Source organism: Rhizoctonia solani, chromosome 13 (assembly GCF_016906535.1).
Source record: "Rhizoctonia solani chromosome 13, complete sequence".
NCBI lineage: Eukaryota > Fungi > Basidiomycota > Agaricomycetes > Cantharellales > Ceratobasidiaceae > Rhizoctonia > Rhizoctonia solani.
In genome coordinates this window covers 503,520-530,014 of record NC_057382.1, presented here as the reverse complement: position 1 = coordinate 530,014, position 26,495 = coordinate 503,520, and the positions used below count along the sequence as shown (strand labels likewise).

The 26,495-nt window shown below is 47.7% G+C and overlaps 7 protein-coding genes across 7 annotated transcripts; 3 read left to right on the top strand and 4 right to left on the bottom strand.

Annotated features, from left to right (window-relative positions):
- Nucleotides 1-3,885: 3,885 nt before the first annotated feature.
- On the top strand, nucleotides 3,886-8,491 carry RhiXN_07021 (Retrotransposable element Tf2 protein; the record flags this gene model as incomplete). The annotated part of the gene is made up of 6 exons (XM_043326837.1): nucleotides 3,886-4,498; nucleotides 4,537-5,042; nucleotides 5,096-7,036; nucleotides 7,094-7,590; nucleotides 7,633-7,886; nucleotides 7,923-8,491. 6 exons carry the CDS (start codon nucleotides 3,886-3,888, stop codon nucleotides 8,489-8,491), a joined length of 4,380 nt encoding a protein of 1,459 aa, XP_043185309.1.
- A 5,142-nt stretch (nucleotides 8,492-13,633) lies between these two features.
- On the bottom strand, nucleotides 13,634-14,224 carry RhiXN_07020 (uncharacterized protein; the record flags this gene model as incomplete). Its single annotated transcript, XM_043326836.1, has 1 exon — nucleotides 13,634-14,224. The coding sequence occupies one exon, from the start codon at nucleotides 14,222-14,224 to the stop codon at nucleotides 13,634-13,636; it is 591 nt and encodes a 196-aa protein (XP_043185308.1).
- Nucleotides 14,225-14,477: 253 nt separating this feature from the next.
- RhiXN_07019 (Retrotransposable element Tf2 protein) lies at nucleotides 14,478-16,719 on the top strand (the record flags this gene model as incomplete). Its single annotated transcript, XM_043326835.1, has 5 exons — nucleotides 14,478-14,484; nucleotides 15,376-15,882; nucleotides 15,908-16,130; nucleotides 16,252-16,445; nucleotides 16,514-16,719. The coding sequence occupies 5 exons, from the start codon at nucleotides 14,478-14,480 to the stop codon at nucleotides 16,717-16,719; spliced, it is 1,137 nt and encodes a 378-aa protein (XP_043185307.1).
- A 77-nt stretch (nucleotides 16,720-16,796) lies between these two features.
- Nucleotides 16,797-20,143, top strand: RhiXN_07018 (Retrotransposable element Tf2 protein; the record flags this gene model as incomplete). The annotated part of the gene is made up of 4 exons (XM_043326834.1): nucleotides 16,797-18,249; nucleotides 18,298-19,611; nucleotides 19,652-20,005; nucleotides 20,070-20,143. The coding sequence occupies 4 exons, from the start codon at nucleotides 16,797-16,799 to the stop codon at nucleotides 20,141-20,143; spliced, it is 3,195 nt and encodes a 1,064-aa protein (XP_043185306.1).
- A 1,077-nt stretch (nucleotides 20,144-21,220) lies between these two features.
- RhiXN_07017 (Retrotransposable element Tf2 protein) lies at nucleotides 21,221-22,027 on the bottom strand (the record flags this gene model as incomplete). The annotated part of the gene is made up of 1 exon (XM_043326833.1): nucleotides 21,221-22,027. One exon carries the CDS (start codon nucleotides 22,025-22,027, stop codon nucleotides 21,221-21,223), a length of 807 nt encoding a protein of 268 aa, XP_043185305.1.
- A 147-nt stretch (nucleotides 22,028-22,174) lies between these two features.
- On the bottom strand, nucleotides 22,175-24,265 carry RhiXN_07016 (Retrotransposable element Tf2 protein; the record flags this gene model as incomplete). Its single annotated transcript, XM_043326832.1, has 2 exons — nucleotides 22,175-22,822; nucleotides 23,456-24,265. 2 exons carry the CDS (start codon nucleotides 24,263-24,265, stop codon nucleotides 22,175-22,177), a joined length of 1,458 nt encoding a protein of 485 aa, XP_043185304.1.
- A 242-nt stretch (nucleotides 24,266-24,507) lies between these two features.
- On the bottom strand, nucleotides 24,508-26,432 carry RhiXN_07015 (Retrotransposon-derived protein PEG10; the record flags this gene model as incomplete). Its single annotated transcript, XM_043326831.1, has 2 exons — nucleotides 24,508-25,769; nucleotides 26,339-26,432. 2 exons carry the CDS (start codon nucleotides 26,430-26,432, stop codon nucleotides 24,508-24,510), a joined length of 1,356 nt encoding a protein of 451 aa, XP_043185303.1.
- Nucleotides 26,433-26,495: the final 63 nt, after the last annotated feature.

Sequence of the window (26,495 nt, the reverse complement as noted above, 5' to 3'; positions counted from 1 at the left end):
AATGAAAGCATATTCAAAATAATTCCCAAGAATGGTTGACAAAGAGCACAAAAAGTTGATTATAATGGCTTATTCTAGTGCAAGTTGTCCGCCTGCGTATAGTGCGCGTAATGGTGGTGAGTGATAATAAAGGAAGATTGATATCTCCGTGCGTGGTGTGTACAAATATATGGCAGATTAGGAAGGGAGTGGTATGGGAATGGGTGTCACCGGGGTTGTATTTAGCAACACCAACAAGGGCCCCGGGAGACTGGGCACCAAGACACAAGGGAGGCTTGCAGGCCAGGTAGCCAACCCTGTCTAACTATAGAGGAGTGGCAAGTGAGACCTCTACGGGGCCCCAAAAATCTTGGGAGCGCTCCAGGACTTGCTATTGTTGGCAAGCATTCTGGAGCCTTTGGTATGGCGCTCAGAAGGGCTTGTGGGGTGCTCCCAAGTGCTTGCCAAGCAGTCCAGATTCACCAGATCCTAACAAGGAGGTTCCCAGAACCGGAGCAGTCCAGAGTGCTCCTGGGTTTTTGGGGGCCCTGTAGAGACACAAGAGAAACACTGTGCAAGACTCTGGTGATGGCAAAAGCTATACTTTGTATCTCTGATAGTTGTAACCCAAGAAATTGGACGCCCCAAGTACTCCTGTAATACAAACTTGGCTTGAGTATTTTGTAATGAACCAAAGATTGATCCAAGTTGAACTTTTCTTGTTTACTGATTGCTGAATGAATGCACTGCCCAACAGAGTTGTGTTGGGCCTGGAAAGCTGTGTGCTACATGGAATTGGCTCTAGGTTCTCTGGTACTGCCACAGGATTGGCTAACAAGACATCCTCAAATGATTACACACCCCAAGGCGCCAACTACATGGCACCTCTCCCTTGTAATTTGTACAACCACTATAGTATGAACTCCCCAAGTTACCAATTCAGCCACCACACTGTTCTGTTTTGCAAAACCTGCAAGAACAAGTCAGGATTTACTTGGTTGAACCCAATGACAATTCTGATGACACGCCCTCACCTTTTTTCAGGGGGCAAATATGTAACAAGTGCTGGAGTTTTTCTATAGGCAGGCCATCTACTTCCATATCTACAAACCTTGAGGACCAATTTGGAAGCACATTGCCCAGTCCTGGCTTGGTCAAATGGGAAGCAGGTTCTTACTGGAGGATTCTACTGAAAGGATTGGTTACAAGCGCACCTGGTGTAAGCTATTTGCAATTATGAAATGCGGTGTAGTAGACTGGCTACTGGTAGGGCACTTGCAACTCATCAAGCCAATTGGGACCACCACTCAAAGAGGATTGGCTGGCTCAAAATTTGAGCTCTGTTCAGAAAGAGGATATCCAAGGAAAATATACGGCCTCTATTCAGCCCTTTTCTGCATATGAAGGTCCATGTTCTGCACCCTCTTTTTGCTATTGATGGGCTACTCACGTTGATATTGCTTTGATAGGTTTCAACAATAATAGCTTTGCATCACTTGGCAAGTTTCAGCATACTCAAATACCAACACTTATTCCACCTATGGATGAACTAGGCAAAGCAGTCCAATTCATAGTTATCCAACATATGAATTTAGTCTCCTGGTCTGACCAAAGCAACTAACTTTTGTTTCAGACAACCAATTTGTATCTCAGCTTGCTCTCCTCAAGCCCAAGAATACCAGATTCTATCTGGATGCTAATTGCACAGCAACTCAGTTGCAGAACTCATGTTACAACCTCATAACCAATACCACTGGATTTGCCTGATTTTTCTGATATTTTTAGTATTTTTTCCGGACTCAATATCTATTGTTTTCTAATCACGTGATCTTGGCGCTTATTATGCCAAGATGCTGTGCCAAGATGCTGTGCCAAGGGTGCTTAGGAGGAATCCACGCTTCTGCGCAGCTGCGGCACTCTTCTTACTTCCATTATGTACTTCTTTTCTCACACGCACAGACCATGTAGATAGCACCCCTTTGCATATATATACAGCAGGAAAAATTGCTTGGAGATGTTAAGAGTTGTGTAAGTACAGGAGTAAGAAAGAATTACTATATACAAAATGTATATGGGAATAACTAAGAACTAGTATTAAGAATCAGAATATATGCACAGAATATATGCACAATATAGGCTAGGTTATCAGGAATAACAACTCCTAACAAATAGTCTAGCAACTATGAAGTGCAGGTGGTTGGTTATGTATAGTACCTTAGACTAATGTTACTTAAGCCTAAGTGACTAAGGGTATGTATACTTAAGGTCTCTAGGATAGTACCTTAAGTAAGAGGGTTACCTGACTAATGTACAGGATTTATAGGATTTGCCTAATAAGTATAGGACTTATATATGCTTAAGTAAGACTTAAGACTTATGGGGTTTACCTAAAATATATCTAGGATTTATGAGATATTGTAGGTAAAGATATCTACAATATAGGGGGTATGGTGGATTGAAACACTATCACTCAATCACAACAATCCTTACAGTATTGTCGCACTATACTCAATGTTGAACTCAACAACTGTGACAGTCAAGGGGCACAGGGTCGCAGTAAGTACACTAATAGGTTACCCTGTGTCTGTTGGGACTGGCCTATGGTCTTAGTGCGCCGAATAACCTCCTATGCTATTTACAGTGAGTCAATCACTAAAGTAAATGCGCAGATAAGCTGTTAAAGGCTTGTGTGTATATGTCAATATATAAGAGTGGATAAATGGATGCATTAGAAGCGTCTTCACAGGGTCCTTTTATACCCTGAGAAGGCGCACAAACAAGTATATACATGATTGATACCAAGAGGGGGTACAGGAGGTACAGGTGTGTTACAACCTCCTTACATATACCACCAGAATTGGACGAATTTTCTATTATTTTTAGTATTTTTACGGACTTGATATCTCATGTTTTTCGATCACGTGATCTCGGCGCTTATTATGCCAAGATGCCGCGCCGAGATGCCGTGCCAAGGGCGCTTAGGAGAAATCCACGCTTCTGCGCAGCCCGCAGCACACTTCTCATTTCACACATGTACTTCTTTTCTCACGCGCACAGACCATGTAGATAGTGTGCCCCTTGACATATATACAGCAGGAAAATCACTTGGAGACCCCAAGTCGATTTTACCTTGTCTCATACTCATTGAGGAGGACATCCAGCCAGCTAAGTAGCCGGCCCCCTTAGTTACCAGCAGTTACCCCCTTTACCTAACTCATCACACCTCCCAGGCCTAAGGCCCTCACGCAGTAGTATAGAAGTAGAAGGCCGCCTTAAGCGGTATTAGCATAGCCTAGTTTAGTAGATTACATACGTGTGCTTGTAGTAGTACGGCCTTAAGCGCCCGCCTCCACCAGCGTGTGCCCACCTTACAGTGGTGCACGACATTGTAAAATCGACTTCTTGTAGGCTTGATCGACAAACGAGAGGAACTCCCGTACTAGCACAAGGGAAAACGGGTGATCGGACTCGCCTTTCAGCTTCAATAATCAAACAGCTGTCGGTCCCACCCAGTACCAAATTGCTATAAGGCGGACAGTCTCTAATTGTCCGCATACCACGTGTTTCGCCGGAACACAGCAGTTAGCGACCCTAGACAGCCGAATCACCCGCTTGCAAAAAACCCGCTTGTATCACGATCGCCAGATCTGTTGATTCGTTGTAGGGATTGTCCAACGCTAGGTGTTTGACGCAAGGGTTTAGCGTTCACACACTGCGCAAAAACCGCTCATAAGTCCTGTACCAGGCACCCTATCCCCCCACGCCGTCTCAGACATTCCCTCCACACGCTCTGGCGTCCCACACCCTTACTCCCGTCCCTCCAGCCGCTCCTCTAGACGTTCCATTCCAACCCACTCCCAACCGCCCTCTCGCAGCACATCTCCCGCTCCGCGAGACTTGCCAAGGATGGAACCAGAGCCGTCCACTTCCGCTCTCCTTGAGGCTATCACAGCCCTCACCGCCACAGTTGGGTCCTTGCAGGCCCAAATCACTTCTCAAGGCCAACAGCTCATCGAGCTCAAAGCCATATGCAAGGAAACCGCGGACCTCCTCGGGGACAAAGATCAGGGAGCCCCCCAAGCCCAGCCTGGCCCATCGACTGGGCCTGTCACTCCTCCCACCCACTTGGGAGGAGAAGCCCACACTCCAGGCACGGTTAGGCCTGGACTCAAGGCCCCTTTCCGGCCTTCAAGGGGAACAGGTTTCGATTCGGAAGACGAGGAAGAACCAAGGCGACCTAAAAAGGAGCCTCAAGGAACGCCTGCAAGGCATTTAGGGTCCCTCACCCCCTTTGATGCGGGGTCTAGTGTAAAGCGGCCCAAGATGGACCTACCAGACCCATACAAGGGAGATACCAGGGGACAAAAGGCCACCCAATGGCTTGACAGAATGATGCTCTGGGTTGCCCTCCACCGCGACCAATTCGACGAAGAAGAACAGATGGTCGTCTGGATCCTCTACCACATGGAGGACAAAGCAGCAGACTGGGCGCTCCCCATCATTGGAGCTATCATTAAGGGTGAGGGGAATCCCCCACCACCATCCAGGCCTTGACAGGCAAATTCAAGGAGGCCTTTGCCGACCCCAACGCCAAGCGGGCTGCCGCCAGGAAGATTGCGGCGCTCTCCCAAACTACCACCACCTCCAAATACGTCACGGAGTTCCGTAATCTTATGGCGGAACTCGACTGGAACAAGGAGGCCTACATCGCGCAATTCACGCGGGGCCTCCACTGGAAGGTTAAGGAATTGCTGTCAACCAAGGACAGCGTCCCTGACGAACTCGAGGCAATTTTCGCGGCCTCAATAAAGATTGACAACATCCGCTGCGAAAATGAGGAGAATCGGCCAAAGAAGGCTCCCGCCAAGTCCCCGGCCACTGCGGCTACTACTTCCACTACAACCACTCAACGGGTCCGCCTCTCAGAGGACCCTAATTACGTCACACCGGAAGAAAGGGACCGTCGCCGCGCATCTGGCCTCTGTGTCAAGTGCGGCCAAAAGGGGCATGGTATCAAACAGTGTCCCAACGGCTGGAAGGCTACCGTCAAGGAAGTAGCTAAGGTGGCAGAAGAGGAAGGGTCGGGAAAAGACTAAGGCCAAGGACTACCGTCAAGCCCCTGGCCTCGAAATTAGATGTACATGTATCAGATTTGGATTTTGAATTTGTTTCTCTAGCTCTGGACTCAAATAAAAAACCTTTATTATATCTTGATCTGGTCTTGCATAACCACCCGACGGAACCTCTCAAAACCCTGATAGACTCTGGCGCAACATCCAACTTCATATCACCCGCCATAGTTGAAAAATACAAAATCCCAAAAACCCAACTCGAAAATCCACGAGTTGTGAGAATGTTAGATGGTACCATTTCCCAGACTGGTCGCATATGGCACCAGGTTCAACTCGCGGTCTCGGCCAATGGCCATTTCCACCACATTCCTTTTCTTGTTTGCCCAATAGGCAACACACCGGCAATACTTGGCATGACATGGTTAACGGCAGAAGCTCCTCTCATCGACTGGCAACAGGGGCTAATCACATTCCCTGAACAAGTTCAAATTGCCTCCGAGGAAGAAGCAGACCCAAACCCCTTAGCAGACCTCCCTCCTCAATACCATGAGTTTGCTAAGGTCTTTGGCGAAGAAGAGTTTAAGGCCCTCCCTCCACATAGGGAGTATGACATCTCCATAGACCTTATCCCAGATGCCAAACTGTCCCCTGGTCCTATATATGGCATGACTGACGCAGAATCAAAAGCGCTGAAACAACACATTGATGAGGAATTGGCAACGGGCAAGATCCGCCCTAGCACTTCCTCCGCAGGCGCCCCGGTTATGTTTGTCAAAAAGGCAGATGGATCCCTTAGATTGGTGGTTGATTACAGGAAGCTGAATGATGTCACCCATAAAAACGTCTACCCACTCCCCAGACAGGACGACCTCATGGCCAAGTTAAGGCATGCCAAGATATTCACCAAGTTGGACTTACGCTGGGGCTACAACAACGTACGCATCAAGGAAGGAGACGAATGGAAAACGGCCTTTAGAACCAAATACGGCCTCTTTGAATACCTAGTCATGCCCTTCGGCCTCACCAACGCCCCTGCAGCGTTCCAACACTTCATGAACGACCTATTCCGGGATTTGATTGACGTTACCGTGGTAATATACCTAGATGATATCCTCATTTTCTCAGAAGATCCAGAGGACCACCCGGCTCATGTCAGAGAAGTGTTGTCACGACTTATGAAGAACCAGCTTTTCTGCAAGCTATCAAAGTGTCACTTCCACGTCACGACGGTCGATTACCTTGGGATTGTTATATCCCCATCAGGCTTTTCCATGGACCAGAGGAAGGTAGAGGCAGTCACGTCATGGCCTCAGCCCAGAACGGTCAAACAAGTCCAGGCATTCTTAGGCTTTGTCAATTATCTCCAACGGTTTATTCCCAACTTCAGCTCTGTCGCACGACCCTTGCACAACCTCACCAAAAAGGAAACCCCTTGGTCATGGGGAGACCTAGAGGAAGCAGCCTTCCAAGAGTTAAAAACCCTAGTTACCCAGTCCCCGGTTCTGATCCACTCCAACCCCAAGCTTCCCTATTACCTGGAAACGGACGCGTTGGGAGTAGCTATGGGTGCCATCTTAAGCCAAAGAGGCCCAGATAATTGGTTACATCCCATTGCCTATATGTCCAAGTCATTTTTGGGAGCGGAAGCTAATTACGACACCCACGATAAAGAGCTCCTGGCTATCATTAAGGCATTGGAGGAATGGAGGATATTCTTGGAGGCAACGGACAAACCGGTACAAGTGTTCACGGACCATCGGAATCTAGAATACTGGATGCAGGCACGAACATTCAACAGAAGGCATGCGCGATGGCGTATTTTCCTGAGCAACTTCAACTTTGAAATCCACTATCGCCCCGGGAAACAATCAGGAAAGCCAGACGCGTTATCCAGGAGATCAGATTACGTAGACGCTCCCCCAGACCCAGAAGTCATGCTGCCATCAGAGGTCTTTGCCAACACATCAGAAGCGGAACTCAAGATTGTCACAGAAATCTGAGAGAAGCTGAAGGACGACCCATCCCTGGAACCCATCATCCAGTTCCTGACAGAAGACGCAGACAACGCACCCCCGTCAATCAGGAAAGCATATAGGGATTATGATTGGGAAGAGGACCTACTGTGGTACCGTGGAAAATTAGTGGTCCCAGATTTGGAAATCTTGAAGGAACGCTTGCTTAGAGAATTCCATGACTCACCCCTGGCTGGGCACCCTGGACAACAACGTACCCTGGAACTACTAAGTCGTAACTACTGGTGGCCAGGTATGAAGTCCTCTGCCAAAGAATGGGTAGAATGCTGTCCAACATGTCAGGCTAATCGTCGAGCCCACGCCCCGGTCATTGCCCTTAAACCCTTGGACGTTCCCCCTTACCCGTTTCACACCATCTCCTATGATTTCATCACAGGGTTTCCCAAGTCAAACGGCCACGACGCAATCCTGGTAGTCATTGACTCCTTCTCAAAGTTTGGGCATTTTATCCCAACTACCAAGAAAGTCACATCCAAAGGCCTAGCGGATTTATTCATCTCACAGGTGTGGAAACTCCACGGATTGCCGGTTTGAACAATATCAGATAGGGGAACTACGTTCACGGGAAAATTCCTAAGGGCACTTTACCAACGCCTTGGGGTAAAACCGTCCTTCTCATCAGCCTACCACCCAGAGTCAGACGGCCAGACAGAAAGGGTAAACCAGTTCATTGAGTTCTACCTAAGGTCGTATGTTGCAGCAGACCACTCGGACTGGGCCTCCTGGCTACCATTAGCAGAGTACGCCTATAACAATGCAAAACACTCCGCCACCGGGAAAACCCCCTTTGAGTTAGTATACGGTTGAAATCCTGTCATGAACCCATCAAACGTCCCAGCAAACGTCCCAGAGGCCGACCATGTAGCAGATACCCTTGCACAAGAATGGAAAGAAGCGGAGGCAGCCCTAAGGATGAGCAAGGAAAGGATGACGGGAAACAAAGGGACAATACCGGAATACTCAATTGGAGAAAAGGTCTGGCTGGACGGGAAGAACGTGGAGCTGAGAACAAACTCCAACAAGCTAGATCCCAAAAGACTAGGACCATTCGAGATCACGGAAAAGATCTCCAGTCACGCATACCGCCTGAAACTTCCAGAAACCCTGAAGATCCACGATGTGTTCTATGTAGGATTGCTGTCCAAAGCGCACAAATCCCCAAGTCAACCATTTCCCGAGAGACCCCCTCCTGAAACAATAGAAGGGGAAGAAGAGTACGAAGTTGAACAAATCATCGACTCGAAACGCCAGAAAGGGAAATGGTTCTACCTGATCAAATGGAAGGGGTACGGCCCGGAAGATAACTCATGGGAACCAGAAGAATTACTGGAGCATAGCCAAGAAGAGATCAAGCGTTTCAACCAAGCTAGACTCAGAAAGGCTCGTGACGCCGCCAAGAGCCTTTAAGGGGGGGGCAATGTTACAACCTCCTTACATATACCACCAGAATCGGACGAATTTTCTATTATTTTTAGTATTTTTTACGGACTTGATATCTCATGTTTTTCGATCACGTGATCTCGGCGCTTATTATGCCGAGATGCCGCGCCGAGATGCCGTGCCAAGGGCGCTTAGGAGAAATCCACGCTTCTGCGCAGCCCGCAGCACACTTCTCATTTCACACATGTACTTCTTTTCTCACGCGCACAGACCATGTAGATAGTGTGCCCCTTGACATATATACAGCAGGAAAATCACTTGGAGACCCCAAGTCGATTTTACCTTGTCTCATACTCATTGAGGAGGACATCCAGCCAGCTAAGTAGCCGGCCCCCTTAGTTACCAGCAGTTACCCCCTTTACCTAACTCATCACACCTCCCAGGCCTAAGGCCCTCACGCAGTAGTATAGAAGTAGAAGGCCGCCTTAAGCGGTATTAGCATAGCCTAGTTTAGTAGATTACATACGTGTGCTTGTAGTAGTACGGCCTTAAGCGCCCGCCTCCACCAGCGTGTGCCCACCTTACAGTGGTGCACGACAAGGTGGCAACTGAAACACTTGAGGGAGCCAATACTTTGGTACATAGTAAACAAACAACAGATCCTAATATTTGCCCCAAGGCAATGTTTGCCCCAAGGCATTATTTACCTGTGTGGGTCCTTAGATGTCCCAAGGCTAAGTGTTTCATCCTTGGAGTAAACAGTCCCAAAGGTAGGATACCTCTGCATTGGGTACTTACAGTAAATGGGGCATAACTCAGCCAAATGTTGTCCGTTTTGGGAGTTTGACCCAGCGTTCTGAAGCGCACAAACATGCGCACCTAAGCGCAAGCGATTCGGCAGTGTGGAATGCCCGGGTGATGGAGAAAAGGCGCATTTAGTGCGTCGGCGCTTAAGGGCTGATTAAGCGCCGGAGCACTTGTCTATGCGACAGGGGGGACCCTGAATATTTCTGTGTGTAGCCACAAGATAGAATCTTGAATAATAAATACTACAAACAAGAGAAATATTACTTGTTACTGTTTATCTACTCAGCTGAATTTATATATATTTAAATGAGTGAGAAAACAGCATATATGCAAAAGGCATCGCATATTAAGGGTATTCCTGAGGTTTGTAGGTTTTGTAAAGGTCACTATTGGATAGAGGGACCTTGAAAACCTTAGTTCGCATCTTTATCTCATTTGTTTACTGTAAGGTTACTAGTGTAATTAATAAAATAAGTACAGATTAAAGAAGAAATGTCATATCCATAACAGGAGACCCCAAGTCAATTTTACCTTGTCTCTTATTCAGAAGAGAAGGTACCCAGCCAGCTAAGTAGCCAGCCCCCATCAGTAGTAAACACTTACCCCTTATCCTAACTCACCACACCTCCAGGGCTAAGCCCCCCTTGACAACAGTAGATACAAGTAGGACACCTTAAGCGTTGTAGATACAGTAGTATAGCGCAGTAGTATAGCCTTAGTCAGTAGTTTGCAGTGTTTAGTACGGCCTTAAGCGCCCGCCCACTAGCATGTACCCAACCTTACAGTTGGCGTACAACAACTCACAGCCAACTCACTGGTTATTATTCTTGATGTGTGTCATGTATCAAGAGATCCTCAATGGAGGAGAGTGGATATACAAGCACCACCATATAAACTGGGTTGAGTGGTTTGAGCAGTGTATTAATTCACAATTGACTGCCATTGTGGGTCCAATCACACCTATGGATAGCAGGAGTTGTCTGACCAGCCATATAGAGGTATGCTGCAAAGGACATTGTTTCACGCTTGGTACTAATTCAACTTGATAGATCAGATTTTGTTACTCAAACACAAGGTGACCAAAACAATTAACAAAAGCTATGCATGTCTCCAGTGGTGCTCACTCTCATTCCTGGAAGTTGCATTCTCAGAGCGCGCACTATGGTCAAGCAATGATGGATCAATGTCAATTTCTCTTGTTCACACTCTCTCCTCAACTTGTGGAGAAATCAACTGGTTTGCTTGTACCAATATAATGACCGCTCTTGCCCTTGGGCTTCCAACCCTTGTTGTGTACAATACATCCATTGATGACCTGCATACTTCAAGGTTTCAAGCCATGGAATATGTGCATGGCTGTCCATCCAAGTTTCTTGTGATCCTGGTAGAGATACACAACTCAAGGCTGCAACATCTGGAGGGTACACCTACCAAAGAGCACTGGCAGTTGATAGAAGAGTGTATCATGCGGCTGCATCAATTGCCTGACAAAACAAGCACAAGGACAGCAGATTCAGCCCAGTCAATCATATGGCTAGCAGTCCAAGAAAGCTGGAGACATGCAGCTCTGGTTTATCTATACTTGGTATGTGCATAGGAGTTTAGTGCTAATTGTTTGATTGAATATTGTTGCTTTATCAGGTAATGTGTGGTGTATCATCAAATGACATGCGCATACAATGCTCTGTGCAGCAGATTGTCAAGTTGATTGATAGCATCCAGCCAAGCATGTCATATATGTCATTCTTCTTCCTTCAGTACCTTTTCATATGTTTTCTCTTCTTTTCTTTTTCTTTTTTGCTGGCTGGACTTGACTATACTAATTATTTGTACCATCAGGCAGGCATATGCACGCAGAAGGAACAACATTGGCATTGTATCATGTTGCGGTATTTGATGCCTACACATGTTGATTGGGGTCTCCTTTGAGTATCTCAATTTGCCAAAGTGCTGGAGCACCTGTGGCATGGCGCTGCAAGCAATGGCTGTGCAGTGACATGGGAAGACTACCTGGATTTGCGGTTGGCAACAATGCCTATCAGCATATGACTTTATCTTCTTTAGTACAGCATTGTATTTGTCAGAGTCTGACTAATAAAGAATGGGATATATGCCTAAAGAGGCAGTGCTGGCTTTGGGGATAAGCAGAAGACTGCAACCAACACTTTAGATAGAGAGATTACTTGCCAAATATGGCACAAGACCCTTAGAGTAGAGCAGGAGAGTGGGGAGGGTAGTCAGTAGATTGACAGGAGGTCAAGTTCTGGTCTGAATGTGTCCTAGACGTCCTTAAGGGGCGTCAAGGCAGCAGGCGCTTGCAGCTGTAAGTAACTAAGTATACCGCGTAAGGCGGCAGAAGTACTACCTACAACAACTAACTATCTAAGTACAATGGCCAAGGCCGTAAGGGCGGTGGCAAGCTAAGTAACTGCAATGAGAAAGCCGCTTAAGGCAACAAGTACAGGTGGTGGAGACTAAGTAGTTACTGGCCTAAGGCCTTGTACAATGTAGGGATGCAACAAGAGGTAATTGACCTGGGTGTTACCATGGTTGGTTGGCCTCCTTATATATTACAAGGGTGGACTAATTACAAATACATGATGTGCAATATTGTATCAAATAAGAACCCTGTTATGGATATGACATTTCTTCTTTAATCTGTACTTATTTTATTAATTACACTAGTAATCTTACAGTAAATAAGTGAGATAAAGATGCGAACTAAGGTTTTCAAGGTCCCTCTATCCAATAGTGACCTTTACAAAACCTACAAACCTCAGGAATACCCTTAATATGCAATGTCTTTTGCATATATGCTGTTTTCTCACTCATTTAAATATATAAATTCAGCTGAGTAGATAAACAGTAACAAGTAATATTTCTCTTGTTTGTAGTATTTATTATTCAAGATTCTATCTTGTGGCTACACACAGAAATATTCAGGGTCCCCCCTGTCGCATAGGCAAGTGCTCCGGCGCTTAATCAGCCCTTAAGCGCTGACGCACTAAATGCGCCTTTTCTCCATCACCCGGGCATCCCACACTGCCGAATCGCTTGCGCTCAGGTGCGCATGTTTGCGCGCTCCAGAACGCTGGGTCAAACTCCCAAAACGGACAACATTTGGTAGAGTTATGCCCCATTTACTGTAAGTACCCAATGCAGAGGTATCCTACCTTTGGGACTGTTTACTCCAAGGATGAAACACTTAGCCTTGGGACATCTAAGGACCCACACAGGTAAATAATGCCTTGGGGCAAACATTGCCTTGGGGCAAATATTAGGATCTGTTGTTTGTTTACTATGTACCAAAGTATTGGCTCCCTCAAGTGTTTCAGTTGCCACCTGTACCTCCTGTACCCCCTCTTGGTATCAATCATGTATATACTTGTTTGTGCGCCTTCTCAGGGTATAAAAGGACCCTGTGAAGACGCTTCTAATGCATCCATTTATCCACTCTTATATATTGACATATACACACAAGCCTTTAACAGCTTATCTGCGCATTTACTTTAGTGATTGACTCACTGTAAATAGCATAGGAGGTTATTCGGCGCACTAAGACCATAGGCTAGTCCCAACAGACACAGGGTAACCTATTAGTGTACTTACTGCAACCCTGTGCCCCTTGACTGTCACAGTTGTTGAGTTCAACATTGAGTATAGTGCAACAATACTGTAAGGATTGTTGTGATTGAGTGATAGTGTTTCAATCCACCATACCCCCTATTGTAGATATCTTTACCTACAATATCTCATAAATCCTAGATATATTTTAGGTAAACCCATAAGTCTTAAGTCTTACTTAAGCATATATAAGTCCTATACTTATTAGGCAAATCCTATAAATACATTAGTCAGGTAACCCTCTTACTTAAGGTACTATCCTAGAGACCTTAAGTATACATACCCTTAGTCACTTAGGCTTAAGTAACATTAGTCTAAGGTACTATACATAACCAACCACCTGCACTTCATAGTTGCTAGACTATTTGTTAGGAGTTGTTATTCCTGATAACCTAGCCTATATTGTGCATATATTCTGTGCATATTCTGATTCTTAATACTAGTTCTTAGTTATTCCCATATACATTTTGTATATAGTAATTCTTTCTTACTCCTGTACTTACACGACTCTTAACAAACCCCGCTCTGCAGTTGGTCTTACTCATGCATACGTGTCACTGACATGTCATGATGACGTCATAGGTGGAGGTGGCTACATGTGCTGAGTAAGCGCGGATGGGGACGTGGCTTGGCGCTTAGTGTATGATAAGTGCCAATGTCACGTGATCAAAAATGTTGTCCGTTCAACTTTGTTTAAATTCAAGAAAATGGGAATAAATTCCCTGGTATGGAGTGTGTCTACAACACTGCCCCCCCTCTAAGGGCCTTGGCAGCGCCAAGGGCCTTTCTTTTCATTGCCTTCTCAAAATTTTCAGGATTTTTTGGCATTCTTGAGGTTTTCCCTTGGCCCAGGTATTCTCCTCCAATCCATATCCTTTCCATTTGACCCTGAAAAACCATTTCCTGTTCCTTTCTTCCATGTCTGTGATTCCTTCTACCTTGTATTCCTCTTCCCTGTCCATGGTTACCGGTGGGGGTTGGTCTCAAAGGCCGCTTATCATCCCTTTTCACTTTAGACAGTAATCCCACATAAAAGACGTTGTGGATCCTCATTGATGGGGGGAGCTTTAGGCGGTATGCACGGTCAGAGATTTTTTCCATTATTTCAAAGGGGCCTAAGCGTTGTTCTGTTAGCTTGGGACTCAGGGTTTTCAGTTTCACGTTCTTGGCGTCCAGCCAGGCTTCTTCCCCAACTTCAAAACTGATTGGTTCCCTTGTTTCCCCAGCTGTCATACATGATTTTGACTGTTGGAGTGCTGCCTCTCTCTTGCCATTGTGCTTCCATTTGGGTTGCCATGTCATCAGCTTCTGGGACATCTGTTGGTACATTGCTTGGGGTCAGGGACAGTTCCCATCTGTATAGTGCCTTGAAGGGGATTTGCCGGTGCTACTGTGTGTTGCTGTTGTAGACACATTCAATACCAGGGAATTTATTCCCATTTTCTCAATTTTAAACAAAGGCAAATGGACAGCATTTTCAATCACGTGACTTTGGCGCTTATACCATACACTAAGCGCCAAGCCACGTCCCCATCCGCGCTTACCTCAGCATACGTAGCCACCTCCACCTGATGACATCACTATGACATGTCAGTGACACGTATGCATGAGTAAGGCCGACTGCGGATTGGGGTTCTTATTTGATACGGTATTGCATATAGTTGTATTTGTAATTAGGTAGCTCTGTAATATATAAGGAGGCCAACCAACCATGGTAACACCCAGGTTGATTACCTCTTGTTGCAACACAAACACTGTACAAGGGCCTTACTGCCCAGGAATCCACTTAGTACACGCCTTAAGCGTTGTTCTCACTGTACTTACGTAGCTTGCCGCCGCCTTATAGCGTGTGGTCATTGTAGATAGTAGGGTTGTTGTAGGTAGCACCCTCACCACCTTAAGCGGTCCTTACATAGTTCTATACGGCCACAAGCACCTGCTACCTAGACAACCCTTAAGGACGTCTAGGACACTAGGTAATCAACCTTAAGTTGGTTGCAAACCGTGCCCACCAAGCACACCCACTCAGTCTCAACAAACAAGAAGGTCCCCTGTACTAGCACAAGGGAAATCACCTGATTGGGCTTGCCTTTTGCTATCAATAATCAAACTAGCGTTGGCCCCAGGTAGTACCAAATTGCTATAAGGCAGACGGATTCTAATTGTCCGCATACCACCGGTCACCGCACCCTTTGTCAGCGGAGCTAGTCAGCAGATCCACCCGCTTGCAAAAACCTGTTCCACATCACGCCCGTACACGGCAGTTGATTGGTCAATAGGGACTGTCCAACGCTAGGTGGTTGACGCAAGCTCTTAGCGCCAGCACAACAAAGCGCCATAAGTCCTGATACAGGCACCTTTGGCTACACAGCCCCCATTTCCCCCATCTTGCCCACCATTACCTCCCGTACCCCCTCTTGCGCTTCCTCCCGCGCCTCCCAGCGCACTGCTTCCCACCAAGGCGCTCATACCCCCATGAGATGGCAACCTGTTCCAGAGCTCTGCTTGTCCCCAATCCCCTCTCAATCAAGGAGAGTTGGGACCCACTCTTCCGGCAACCGCCGTTGAGTCAACAAGCCTTGAACCAGAGGTCTACGGGGAAGTATCCCTCAGCCAAGCAATCTCCCTTATCCTGGGATTGCAAAACCAAGTCCTCTGGCTTGAGCGGGAACTCAAAGAAACCAAGGAAGCAACAAAGGAAGCCCAAGACTGGATGGGAGCAGTCAATCAAGCCCTCACTTGCATTGAGGCTAGGGGTGGAGCCCCCACACACCAGAAGACCGGAAACCCCCGGCAGTTGAGGCCACGCCCAGGCCCTTACCAAAAACCGACCCTATTCCAGCGCCTAGTGCCCCTTGTTGCCTGGGCCAACCCCACAAAAGCTCCCCCTGCCTTTGCCCAGCCAACCCCAGTATGGGCCCCCCAAGAGGCTATACTCCCCCTCCGCCTTTGCCTATCCAACTCCGCTCCCCCAAGTCCCACAACCAGTGGCCCCTGTAGCCACTTATCAAGCCCCGGTCAAGGTGGACCACCCTGACGCCTATACGGGGAAGATAGGGAAACAAAGCCCGCCAATGGCTCACGCGGGTGTTGGCATGGGTACATCTAAATCAACAGATGTTCCCCACGGATCAGGAGGTCCTGTTGTTCCTCCTAATGAACATGAAGGACGTAGCAGGAGCCTGGGCACCCCCACCTCAACCAACTTGGGTCCCACAGGGCCCTTATCCAAACAGTTGACAAGTTTAGGACGGAGTTTTTGGCCGCATTTGGGAACCCCAATGCCACGCAAGCCGCCAAGCGGCAAATTACACTTACTCAGACAGGGACCTGCGCTGAGTACATTACAAGTTCAGGACCATTGCTATGGACCTGGACTGGAACAATGCCGCCCTCCGTGGGCAATTTGCACATGGCCTCCACTGGGAGGTCAGCCGTCTTATTGCCACCCGCAAACGGCGCCCAACCACCCTCCTTGAGCTGCAGAATGTGGCTCTGGTCATCAATAACGCCCTCCGTGAGGAGCGTGCCAGCCACCTGCCTAAGGGAAGTAAGTCTGGAACCTCTTCCTCCACCCCCAATAGGGGGCCAGTACCGGCCAACAGGCCACAAGACCAGGGCGCCTCTCCAGCAATCCCAACTTTGTCTCCAAGGAGGAGCAAAACCGCCGCCGGGCTGAGGGCCTATGCATCAAGTGCGGCAAATCAGGCCATAAATTTGCGGAATGCCGCACTGGCTGGAAGGCCACGCCTAAGGAGGAAGGTGTCAAGAAAGAAGCCGCCAAGGTTGGCAAAGAGTCTGGACCCAAATCGGGAAAAGACTAAGGGGACCTGCTGCTGCGCGCAAGGACCCCAAGGACTCTGGCTTGTGTATTGAATTTTGTAACATATCTAGTAGTAAAATGTCACCACTCTTCACTATTTTGATCACACCAGAGAAAAAAGCGGAATCACTAGAAGTCCTGATAGACTCAGGCGCCACCTCATCTTTCCTCCACCCCCGTACCGCGGAAGCACTCCGCCTACCCCTCATAGATCTCCCTTCACCCCGCACTGTTACTATGCTCAATGGGTTGAGCCCCCAGGCTGGCAAAATTTGGAAGAAGGCTAACCTAACCTTCTCCTTTGATGGCAAACGTATGACTGAGACCTTCCTAATTTGCAACACAGGGTCCCATGCCGCCATCTTGGGATTGAAATGGTTAGATGCCCATAATCCAGAAATTGATTGGAATCAACGCACCCTCTCCTTTCCCCACGCACCACCGGAACACGTAGCCATTGCTGAAGAGGAGGAAGCTGACCAAAACCCCCTCAAAGGAATCCCTTCCAAGTACCATCAATACGCCAAGGTATTTGGAGAGCAAGAATTCAATAAGCTCCCCCCGCACCGGCATTATGACATTGGGATTGATCTAACAGAAGAAGGCCCCTTGAACTCTCTGCTATATAGCATGACTGACGCCAAATCCGCCACGCTCAAAGATTGGCTCAGGGATGAACTCAAGGCAGGCAAGATCTGCCCCAGTAAATCTTCTATCAGTTCCCCCGTAATGTTTGTACCCAAAAAGGATGGTTCCCGCCATTTGGTTGTCAATTATTGCCGCCTTAACAACCGCACCAAGAAGAACGTCTACCTGCTTCCCCGTCCAGACAACCTCATGGCCCAGCTCTGTGGTGCCAAGGTCTTTACTAAGCTAGACTTGCGTTGGGGTTACAACAACGTACAGGTAAAGGAAGGTGACAAATGGAAGACCGCATTCCAAACTAAGTACGGCCTCTACAAATCCCTGGTTATGACCTTTGGCTTAACAAATGCCCCTGCCGCCTTTCAGCATTTTATGAACAAACTATTCAAGGATTTACTGGATGTATGCGTCATTATTTACCTTGATGACATCCTGATATACTCTAAGGATGACGCATCACATACACAACACGTTCATGAGGTCCTGAAGCAATTAATGGAGAACCAATTGTTCTGCAAAGCATCCAAGTGCACGTTCCACGCCACCCCTGTGGAGTACCTGGGAATCATTGTCTCCAATAAGGGTTTCGGCCTGGATAAGCTCAAAATCCAGGCGGTACAAGAATGGCCAGTACCTACTAAGGTCAAAGAAGTCCAATTGTTTCTAGGATTTGCCAACTTCCTTTGTTGTTTTGTTGCCAACTTTAGCCACATGGCTAGGCCGTTACATAACCTAGTCAAGAAAGACACGCTGTGGAAATGGGACACCAAGGAACAAGAAGCCTTCCAAGGATTAAAGGTTGCCATCACCAACGCCCCAGTTCTTTGCCACGCTGATCCGTCCAAACCCTACTTCCTGGAAACAGATGCCTCCGGCGCAGCTCTAGGTTCCATACTCAGCCAATGACAGGAAGACGGCTGCTTGCACCCACTAGGGTTCCTATCAGAGTCCTTCAAAGGTGCCAAACAGAACTATGACACCCACAATAAGGAACTCCTTGCAATCATACGTTCCTTTGAGTACTGGCGGATTTTCTTAGAAGGAACCAAGCATCCAATCACCGTGTTTACCAACCACCGCAACCTAGAATACTGGAAGGAATCCTGCACATTCAACCGGCGCCACGCACGTTGGCACTTACTCCTTGCTGGGTATAACTTCCAAATTGTATACAGGCCAGGAAAACAATTGGGAAAACCAGATGCCCTGTCACAACAATTGGATCACGCAGACATTCCACCAGAACCCCAGTCTATGTTGCCAAACCCAGTATTTGCCAATGTTGCCTTAGTTACACCGGAGAAAGAGCTACAACGCCAGATTGAGTTGTCCCTGGACCAGGACAAATCACTGGAAGAAATCCTCCAGTTCCTACAAAACAAGTCCAAAGCACCCCCTTCAATCAAACGCACGTTTAAAGATTACAAGATGGAGGCTGATCTACTTTTCTACCAAGGACGGATTGTAGTCCCTGACGTTGGGACACTAAGGACGGACCTACTCCGCATCTTCCACAACAGTCCCTTGGCAGGACATCCAGGAAGACAGCGCACCCTAGAGTTGGTATCAAGGAGCTACTACTGGCCTGGCATCCGTGCTGACACCTACTGGCATGTGGATTCCTGCAAGACTTGTCAACGGATCAGGAAGCCCAAATACGCGTCCATTCCCCCTCAGCCTCTTGAACTCCCCGTCAGGCCCTGGCAGCACGTGTCTTACAACATGATAGTAGACCTCCCTAAGGACGGAAGCCACAACTCAATCCTAGTAATTGTCAACAGTTTCACAAAGTACGGGATATTTGTAAAATGCTCCAAGAAACTCAAGGCACCCAAGTTAGCGGAACTATTCCTGGAAAATGTGTGGAAACACCACGGTATGCCGGAAAAGACCATATCCAACCAAGGAAGGGTCTTCAACAACAGATTCTTACGGGCTCTATACAAATGCCTTGGCATTGACCCTCATTTCTCCTCTGCCTACCACCCCCAGAGTGACGGACAAATGGAACACGTCAACCCCTCTATTGAACATTTTCTTAGGGCTTACTTGGGGGTTAATCAAAGGGATTGGACCAGATGGCTCCCAATGGCAGAATTTGCGTACAACAATGCCGTACATAGCAGCATGGGCAAGACCCCTTTCAAAGCTTTGTATGGATGGGAACCTACGTTAACCCCATCTAACGTACCAACAGATGTACCAGAAGCGGACAACCTGGCACAAGCAATGGAGGCAGTGGAAAGAAGTGGAGTCGGCGCTCCGGCAGTCTAAACAGCGGATGATAGCCGGAGAGCAAGGAAACCCAACAGAATTTGAGATTGGAGAAGAAGTTTGGCTGGACGCCAAAAATGTCAACCTCAAAACCTTGAGTCCCAAGCTAATGGAACAGCGCCTAGGACCGTTTAAGGTCATCAAAAAAATCTCCAACCAAGCTTACCGCCTAGAACTCCCTCCAACAATGCAAATCCACAACATCTTCTACGTAGGACTCCTATCAAAGGTAAAAAGGGACAAAAAACGCGCCTTCAAGAATTGCCCTCCACCAGTCACTGTGGACGGAGAAGAAGAATACAAGGTGGAAGGGATAACCAATGCCAAAGAAAGGAATGGGAAGTGGTTTTTCCAAGTCAAATGGGAGGGTATGGATCTGAAGAAAACACGTGGGAACCCCAAGAAAACTTAAAAAATGCGGAAAAAATTTAGAAAAATACAAAAAAGACATGAAAAAGAAGGCCCTTGGTGCTGCCAAGGCCCTTAGAGGGGGGGCAGTGTTGTAGACACATTCAATACCAGGGAATTTATTCCCATTATCTCGATTTTAAACAAAGGCAAACGGACAGCATTTTTGATCACATGACTTTGGCGCTTATACCATACGCTAAGCGCCAAGCCACGTCCCCATCCGCGCTTACCTCAGCATACATAGCCACCTCCACCTGATGACATCACTATGACACGTCAGTGACACATACGCATGAGTAAGGCCAACTGCGGATCAGGGTTCTTATTTGATATGGTATTGCATATAGTTGTATTTGTAATTAGGTAGCTCTGTAATATATAAGGAGGCCAACCAACCATGGTAACACCCAGGTTGATTACCTCTTGTTGCAACACAAACACTGTACAAGGGCCTTACTGCCCAGGAATCCACTTAGTACACGCCTTAAGTGTTGTTCTCACTGTACTTACGTAGCTTGCCGCCGCCTTATAGCGTGTGGTCATTGTAGATAGTAGGCTCGTTGTTGTAGGTAGCACCCTCACCGCCTTAAGCGGTCCTTACATAGTTCTATACAGCCACAAGCGCCTGCTACCTAGACAACCCTTAAGGACGTCTAGGACAGTTGCGTTGTTGTAGGCAAACTCCGCCATTGGCAACCATTTGACCCAGTCCTTCTGGTTGATCCCTGAATAGGCCCACAGGAAGTGTTCCACTGTGGGGTTTACTTGTTCTGTTTGGCCATCACTTTGAGGGTGGTTGTCACGACTAAGCTTGGACCTATGATACAAGTAGGTTTAAAGTCCGTGGCCCTATCACCAATGGACTATGAAGCAGGGTAGAGGGCCAACTGAGGGCCAAGGGGTATGAAGTAGGGTAGAGGGCAACTAGGCCTGGGTTATGGATTTCTTAGTAAGGTGCACTGATGGCCAACTAGGGGCCTGGGCAAGGGATAGGAGTAAGCTTAGGATGAATTGACAAAGAGGTCAAGTCTTGCTGTTTAGCAACAACTTGACCTGGTTTAAATACATGAGACAAGCCACATCAAAAACAACAGTACTAAATAGTGAGTCATTTACAATTTCACATCATATATCAAATATGTCATGTGATCTTGATGAGTCATAAATATATACTAAAAAAGGAAACTGTCTCGGAAAAAAGGTGAAAAATAGTAGAAAATTATGTCATGCCTGTGAAGGTCATGACAGTGGTAAGCTGAGGAGAAGTGAGGGTCTATTCCTAGACGTTGGTACAGAGCTTTCAGGAATTTGTTGTTGAAGACTCTCCCTTGTTCTGAGATTGTCTTTTTGGGCATGCTGTAACATTTCCATATGTGCCGTAGGAATAGGTCTGCTAGTTCCAGGGCCTTGAGCTTTTTGGAATACTCCACCAAGATGACATATTTGGTGAAGCTGTCTACAATGACCAGGATAGAGTCACTATTTCCATCTTTGGGCAAATCCACTATCATATTGTATGACACGTGCTGCCAGGGGCGTGTTGGTAGTTCTAGGGGTTGAGGCGGAATGGGCGCGTACTTGGGTTTCTGGATTTGTTGACAAGTTTTGCAAGAGTCCATGTGCCAGTAAGTGTCTGCGTGGATTCCAGGCCAGTAATAGTTCCTTGAGACAAGTTCCAGCGTTTGCTGTCTACCTGGGTGACCGGCCAGGGGGCTGTTGTGGAAGATCCACAGTAGGTCTGTTCTCAGGTCTCCAATGTCAGGGACTACAATCTGGCCTTGGTAGAAGAGTAGGCCTGACTCCATTTGATAGTCCTTGAAGGCGCGCTTAATGGACGGAGGTGCCTTAGACTTGTTTTGGAGGAACTGCAGTATTTCCTCCAATGACTTGCCCTGGTCTAGGGCGGCCTTGATCTGTTGTTGGAGTTCCTTTTTGGGAGTTACCAGAGCTATGTTGGCAAATACAGGGTTGGGGAGCATTGTCTGATTGGCAGGTGGGATATTGGTGTGGTCTGGTCTGTGTGATAGTGCGTCTGGCTTTCCTGATTGTTTCCCTGGGCGGTAGACAATTTGGAAGTTATACCCAGCCAGTAGTAGGTGCCATCTGGCATGGCGTCTGTTGAACATCTAAGATTCCTTCCAATATTCTAGGTTCCAATGGTTGGTGAAGACAGTGATTGGATGCTTGGTTCCTTCCAAGAATATACGCCAATACTCAAAGGACCTAATGATTGCCAAGAGTTCCTTATCATGGGTGTTGTAATTTTGTTCAGCACCTTTAAATGACTTGGATAGGAAGCCTAGCAGGTGGAGGCAACCATCTTCCTGTTGTTGACTGAGTATGGAGCCTAGAGCCACGCCCAATGTGTCTGTTTCCAGGAAGTAAGGTTTCAAGGGGTCCGCATGACATAGTACTGGTGCATTGGTGATGGCGTCTTTCAACCTTTGGAATGCTTCCTGTTCCTTAGTGCCCCATTGCCAGGTTGTATCTTTCTTGACCAGGTTATGTAATGGCCTAGCCATGTGGCTGAAGTTGGCAACAAATTGTTGCAGGAAGTTGGCAAATCCCAGGAACAATTGGACTTCTTTGACCTTGGTGGGTGTGGGCCATTCCTGGACGGCCTGGATTTTGAGTTTATCCAGACTAAAACCCTTATCTGATACAATTATCCCCAAATATTCCACAGAGTTGATGTGGAAGGTGCATTTGGAAGCCTTACAGAACAGCTGGTTCTCCATCAGACGCCTTAAGACTTTGTGAACGTGCTGAGTGTCCTAGACGTCTGTAAGGACATCAAGGGCGCAGGCGCTTACGGCCGTGTGGGCATACAGGTGTGAACTGCTTAAGGCGGTGAGGGCTACCCTACAATGTCTAACTAACTATCTACAATGGCCGCACGCTATAAGGCGGTGGCAAACTATGTATGTACAGTGAGAACAACGCTTAAGGCGTGTGACTAAGTAGTTTACTGGGCTGTAAGGCCCTTGTACAATGTGGGATGCAACAAGAGGTAATCAACCTGGGTGTTACCATGGTTGGTTGGCCTCCTTATATATTACAGGGATAGACTAATTACCAATACATGATATGCAATACTGTATCAAATAAGAACCCCGCTCTGCAGTTGGTCTTACTCATGCATACGTGTCACTGACGTGTCATGATGATGTCATGGGTGGAGGTGGCTACGTATGCTGAGTAAGCGCGGATGGGGACGTGGCTTGGCGCTTAGCGTATGATATAAGCGCTGGAGTCATGTGATTGAAAATGTTGTCCAATTGCCTTTGTTTAAAATTGAGAAAATGGTGATAAATTCCCTGGTATTGAGTGTGTCTATGACACTGAGTGTGAGCTGTGTCATCTTTGGAGTAGATCAAGATATTGTCAAGGTAGATGATGACACAAACATCAAGCAGGTCCTTGAACAGTTTGTTCATGAAGTGTTGGAATGCAGCGGGGGCGTTGGTCAGACCAAAGCTCATAACCAGGGACTTGTAGAGGCCATACTTGGTGCAAAATGCAGTTTTCCATTTGTCACCTTCCTTGACACAGACGTTGTTGTAGCCCCACCGTAAATCCAACTTAGTAAAAACCTTGGCGCCGCGGAGCTGGGCCATAAGGTTGTCTGGGCGTGGTAACGGGTACACATTCTTCTTGGTCCGGTTATTGAGGCAACGGTAGTCAACAACCAGTTGGCAGGAACCATCCTTTTTGGGTACAAACATCACAGGGGAGCTGATGGAGGACTTGCTGGGACGTATTTTCCCTGCCTTCAACTTGTCCCTGAGCCAGTCTTTCAGTGTAGCAGATTCTGCATCAGTCATACTGTAGAGAGGGGAATTGAGAGGTCCTTCTTCTGTTAGCTCAATACTGATGTTGTAATGCCGGTGAGGGGGAAGTTTGTTGAATTCTTCCTCCCCAAATACCCTTGTGTATTGATGGTATTTTGGGGGTACTCCTTTGAGGGGATTCTTGTTGGCCTCCTCCTCCTTGGCAATGGCTATGTGTTCCAGGGGTGCATGGGGGAAAGTAAGGGTGCGTGTGTTCCAATTGATTTCCGGGTTATGGGCATCTAGCCATTTCAATCCCAAGATAGCGGCGTGAGACCCTGTATTGCAGATTAGGAATGTCTCAGTCATGTGCTTGCCATCAAGGGAGAAGGTTAGATTGGCCTTCTTCCAGATTTTGCCTGCCTGGGGGCTTGACACATCAAGCATAGTAACGGTTTGGGGTTCTGGTAGGTCTATCAGTGGGAGGCGGAGTTGTTCCGCTGTGCAAGGGTGGAGGAAAGATGATGTGGCGCCTGAATCTATCAGGACTTCTATTTGATCTGCTTGTTTCTCTGGTTGGATGGAGATTGTAAAAAGTGGGGAGTTTCTATTGTGACTATTCAATATATTACAAATTTCCAATCCTAAAACAGAGTCCTTGGGGTCCTTGCACGTGGCAGCAGGTACCCTTAGTCTTTTCCCAATTTGGGTCCAGACTCTTTGCCAATCTTGGCGGTTTCCTTTTTAGCGCCCTCCTCCTTGGGCATGGCCTTCCAGCCAGTGCGGCATTCCGCAAACTTGTGACCTGCCTTCCCGCATTTGATGCAGAGGCCTTTGGCCCTGCAGCGGTTACGCTCCTCCTTGGATACAAAGTTGGGATTGCTGGATAGGCGTCCCAGCCTGGTGGCCTGTTGGCTGGTACTTGCCCCCCTATTGGGGGTGGTGCCAGACTTATTACCCTTTGGCGGGTGGCTGGCGCGCTCTTTGCGGAGGGCGTTATCAATGACCAGAGCTGCGTTCTGCAGCTCAAGGAGGGTAGTGGGGCGCCGCTCATGGGTAGCAATGAGTCGGCTGACCTCCCAGTGGAGGCCTTGTGCGAATTGCCCGCGGAGGGTGGCATTGTTCCAGTCTAGGTCCATGGCAATGGTCCTAAACTTTGTGATGTACTCAGCACAGGTTCCTGTCTGAGTAAGGTTGGTGATTTGCTGCTCAGCGGCTTGCGTGGCATCTGGGTTCCCAAATGCAGCCAAGAACTCCGTTCTGAAGTCATCAACTGTTTGAATTAGGGCCCTGTGGGACCCAAGTTGATTGAGGTGGGGGTGAGCCCAGGCCCCTGCCATGTCCTTCATGTTCATCAGGAGGAATGATAGCGTCTCCTGATCCGTGGGGAACATCTGTTGGTTCAGACGTACCCATGCCAGCATTCTTGTGAGCCACTGGCAGGCTTTGTTCCCTATTCTTCTGGTATAGGTGTCAGGGTGATCCACCTTAACCGGGGTTTGATAAGTGGCTACAGGAGCCGCTGGTTGAGGGACTTGGGGGGAACAAAGTTGGATAGGCAAAGGTGGAGGGGGAGTATAGCCTTGCGGGGGGGCCTGGACAGGGGTTGGCTGTGCAAAGGTGGGGGGAGCTTTGATGGGGTTGGCCCAGGCAATGAGGGGCGCACTAGGTGCTGGAGCAGTGTCTGTTTTGGGTAAGGGCCTGGGTGTGGCCTCAACTGCCAGGGGCTTCTGGTCTTCTGGTGTGTGGGGGGCTCCACCCCTAGCCTCAATGCAAGTGAGGGCTTGATTGATGGTTCCCATCCATTCTTGGGCTTCTTTTGCTGCTTCCTTGGTTTCCTCAAGTTCCTGCTTGAGCTGGATGACTTGGTTTTGCAATCCCAAGATAAGGGAGATTGCTTGTCCAAGGGAGATTTCCCCATAGACCTTGGGTTCAAGGTGTTGTAGACACACTCAATACCAGGGAATTTATTCCCATTTTCTCGATTTTAAACAAAGACAATTGGACAACATTTTCAATCACGTGACTTTGGCGCTTATATCATACGCTAAGCGCCAAGCCACATCCCCATCCGCGCTTACCTCAGCACGCGTAGCCACCTCCACCTGATGACATCACTATGACACGTATGCATGAGTAAGGCCAACTGCAGATTGGGGTTCTTATTTGATACAGTATTGCATATAGTTGTATTTGTAATTAGGTAGCTCTGTAATATATAAGGAGGCCAACCAACCATGGTAACACCCAGGTTGATTACCTCTTGTTGCATCTCTAACTTGTACAAGGCCTTAGGCCAGTAACTACTAAGTCACCACCTGTACTTGTTGCCTTAAGCAACTTCCTCATTGTAGATACATAGCTTGCCATTGTCACTAGGACTTTGGTCATTGTACTTAGATAGTTAGTTGTTGTAGGTAGCCTCCCCACTGCCTTAAGCGGTCTACTCAGTCCATACGGCCACAAGCGCCTGCTACCTAGACAACCCTTAAGGATGTCTAGGACACAAGGCTTGTTGACTCAACGGCGGTTGCTGGAAGAGTGGGTCCCAGCTCTCCTTGATCAAGAGGGGACGGGGGACAAGTGGTGCTCTGGGAGCAGGTTGCCATTTCATGGGGGTATGAATGGCCTTGGTGGGAAGCAGAGCGCTGGGAAGCGCAGGAGGAAGCGCAAGAGG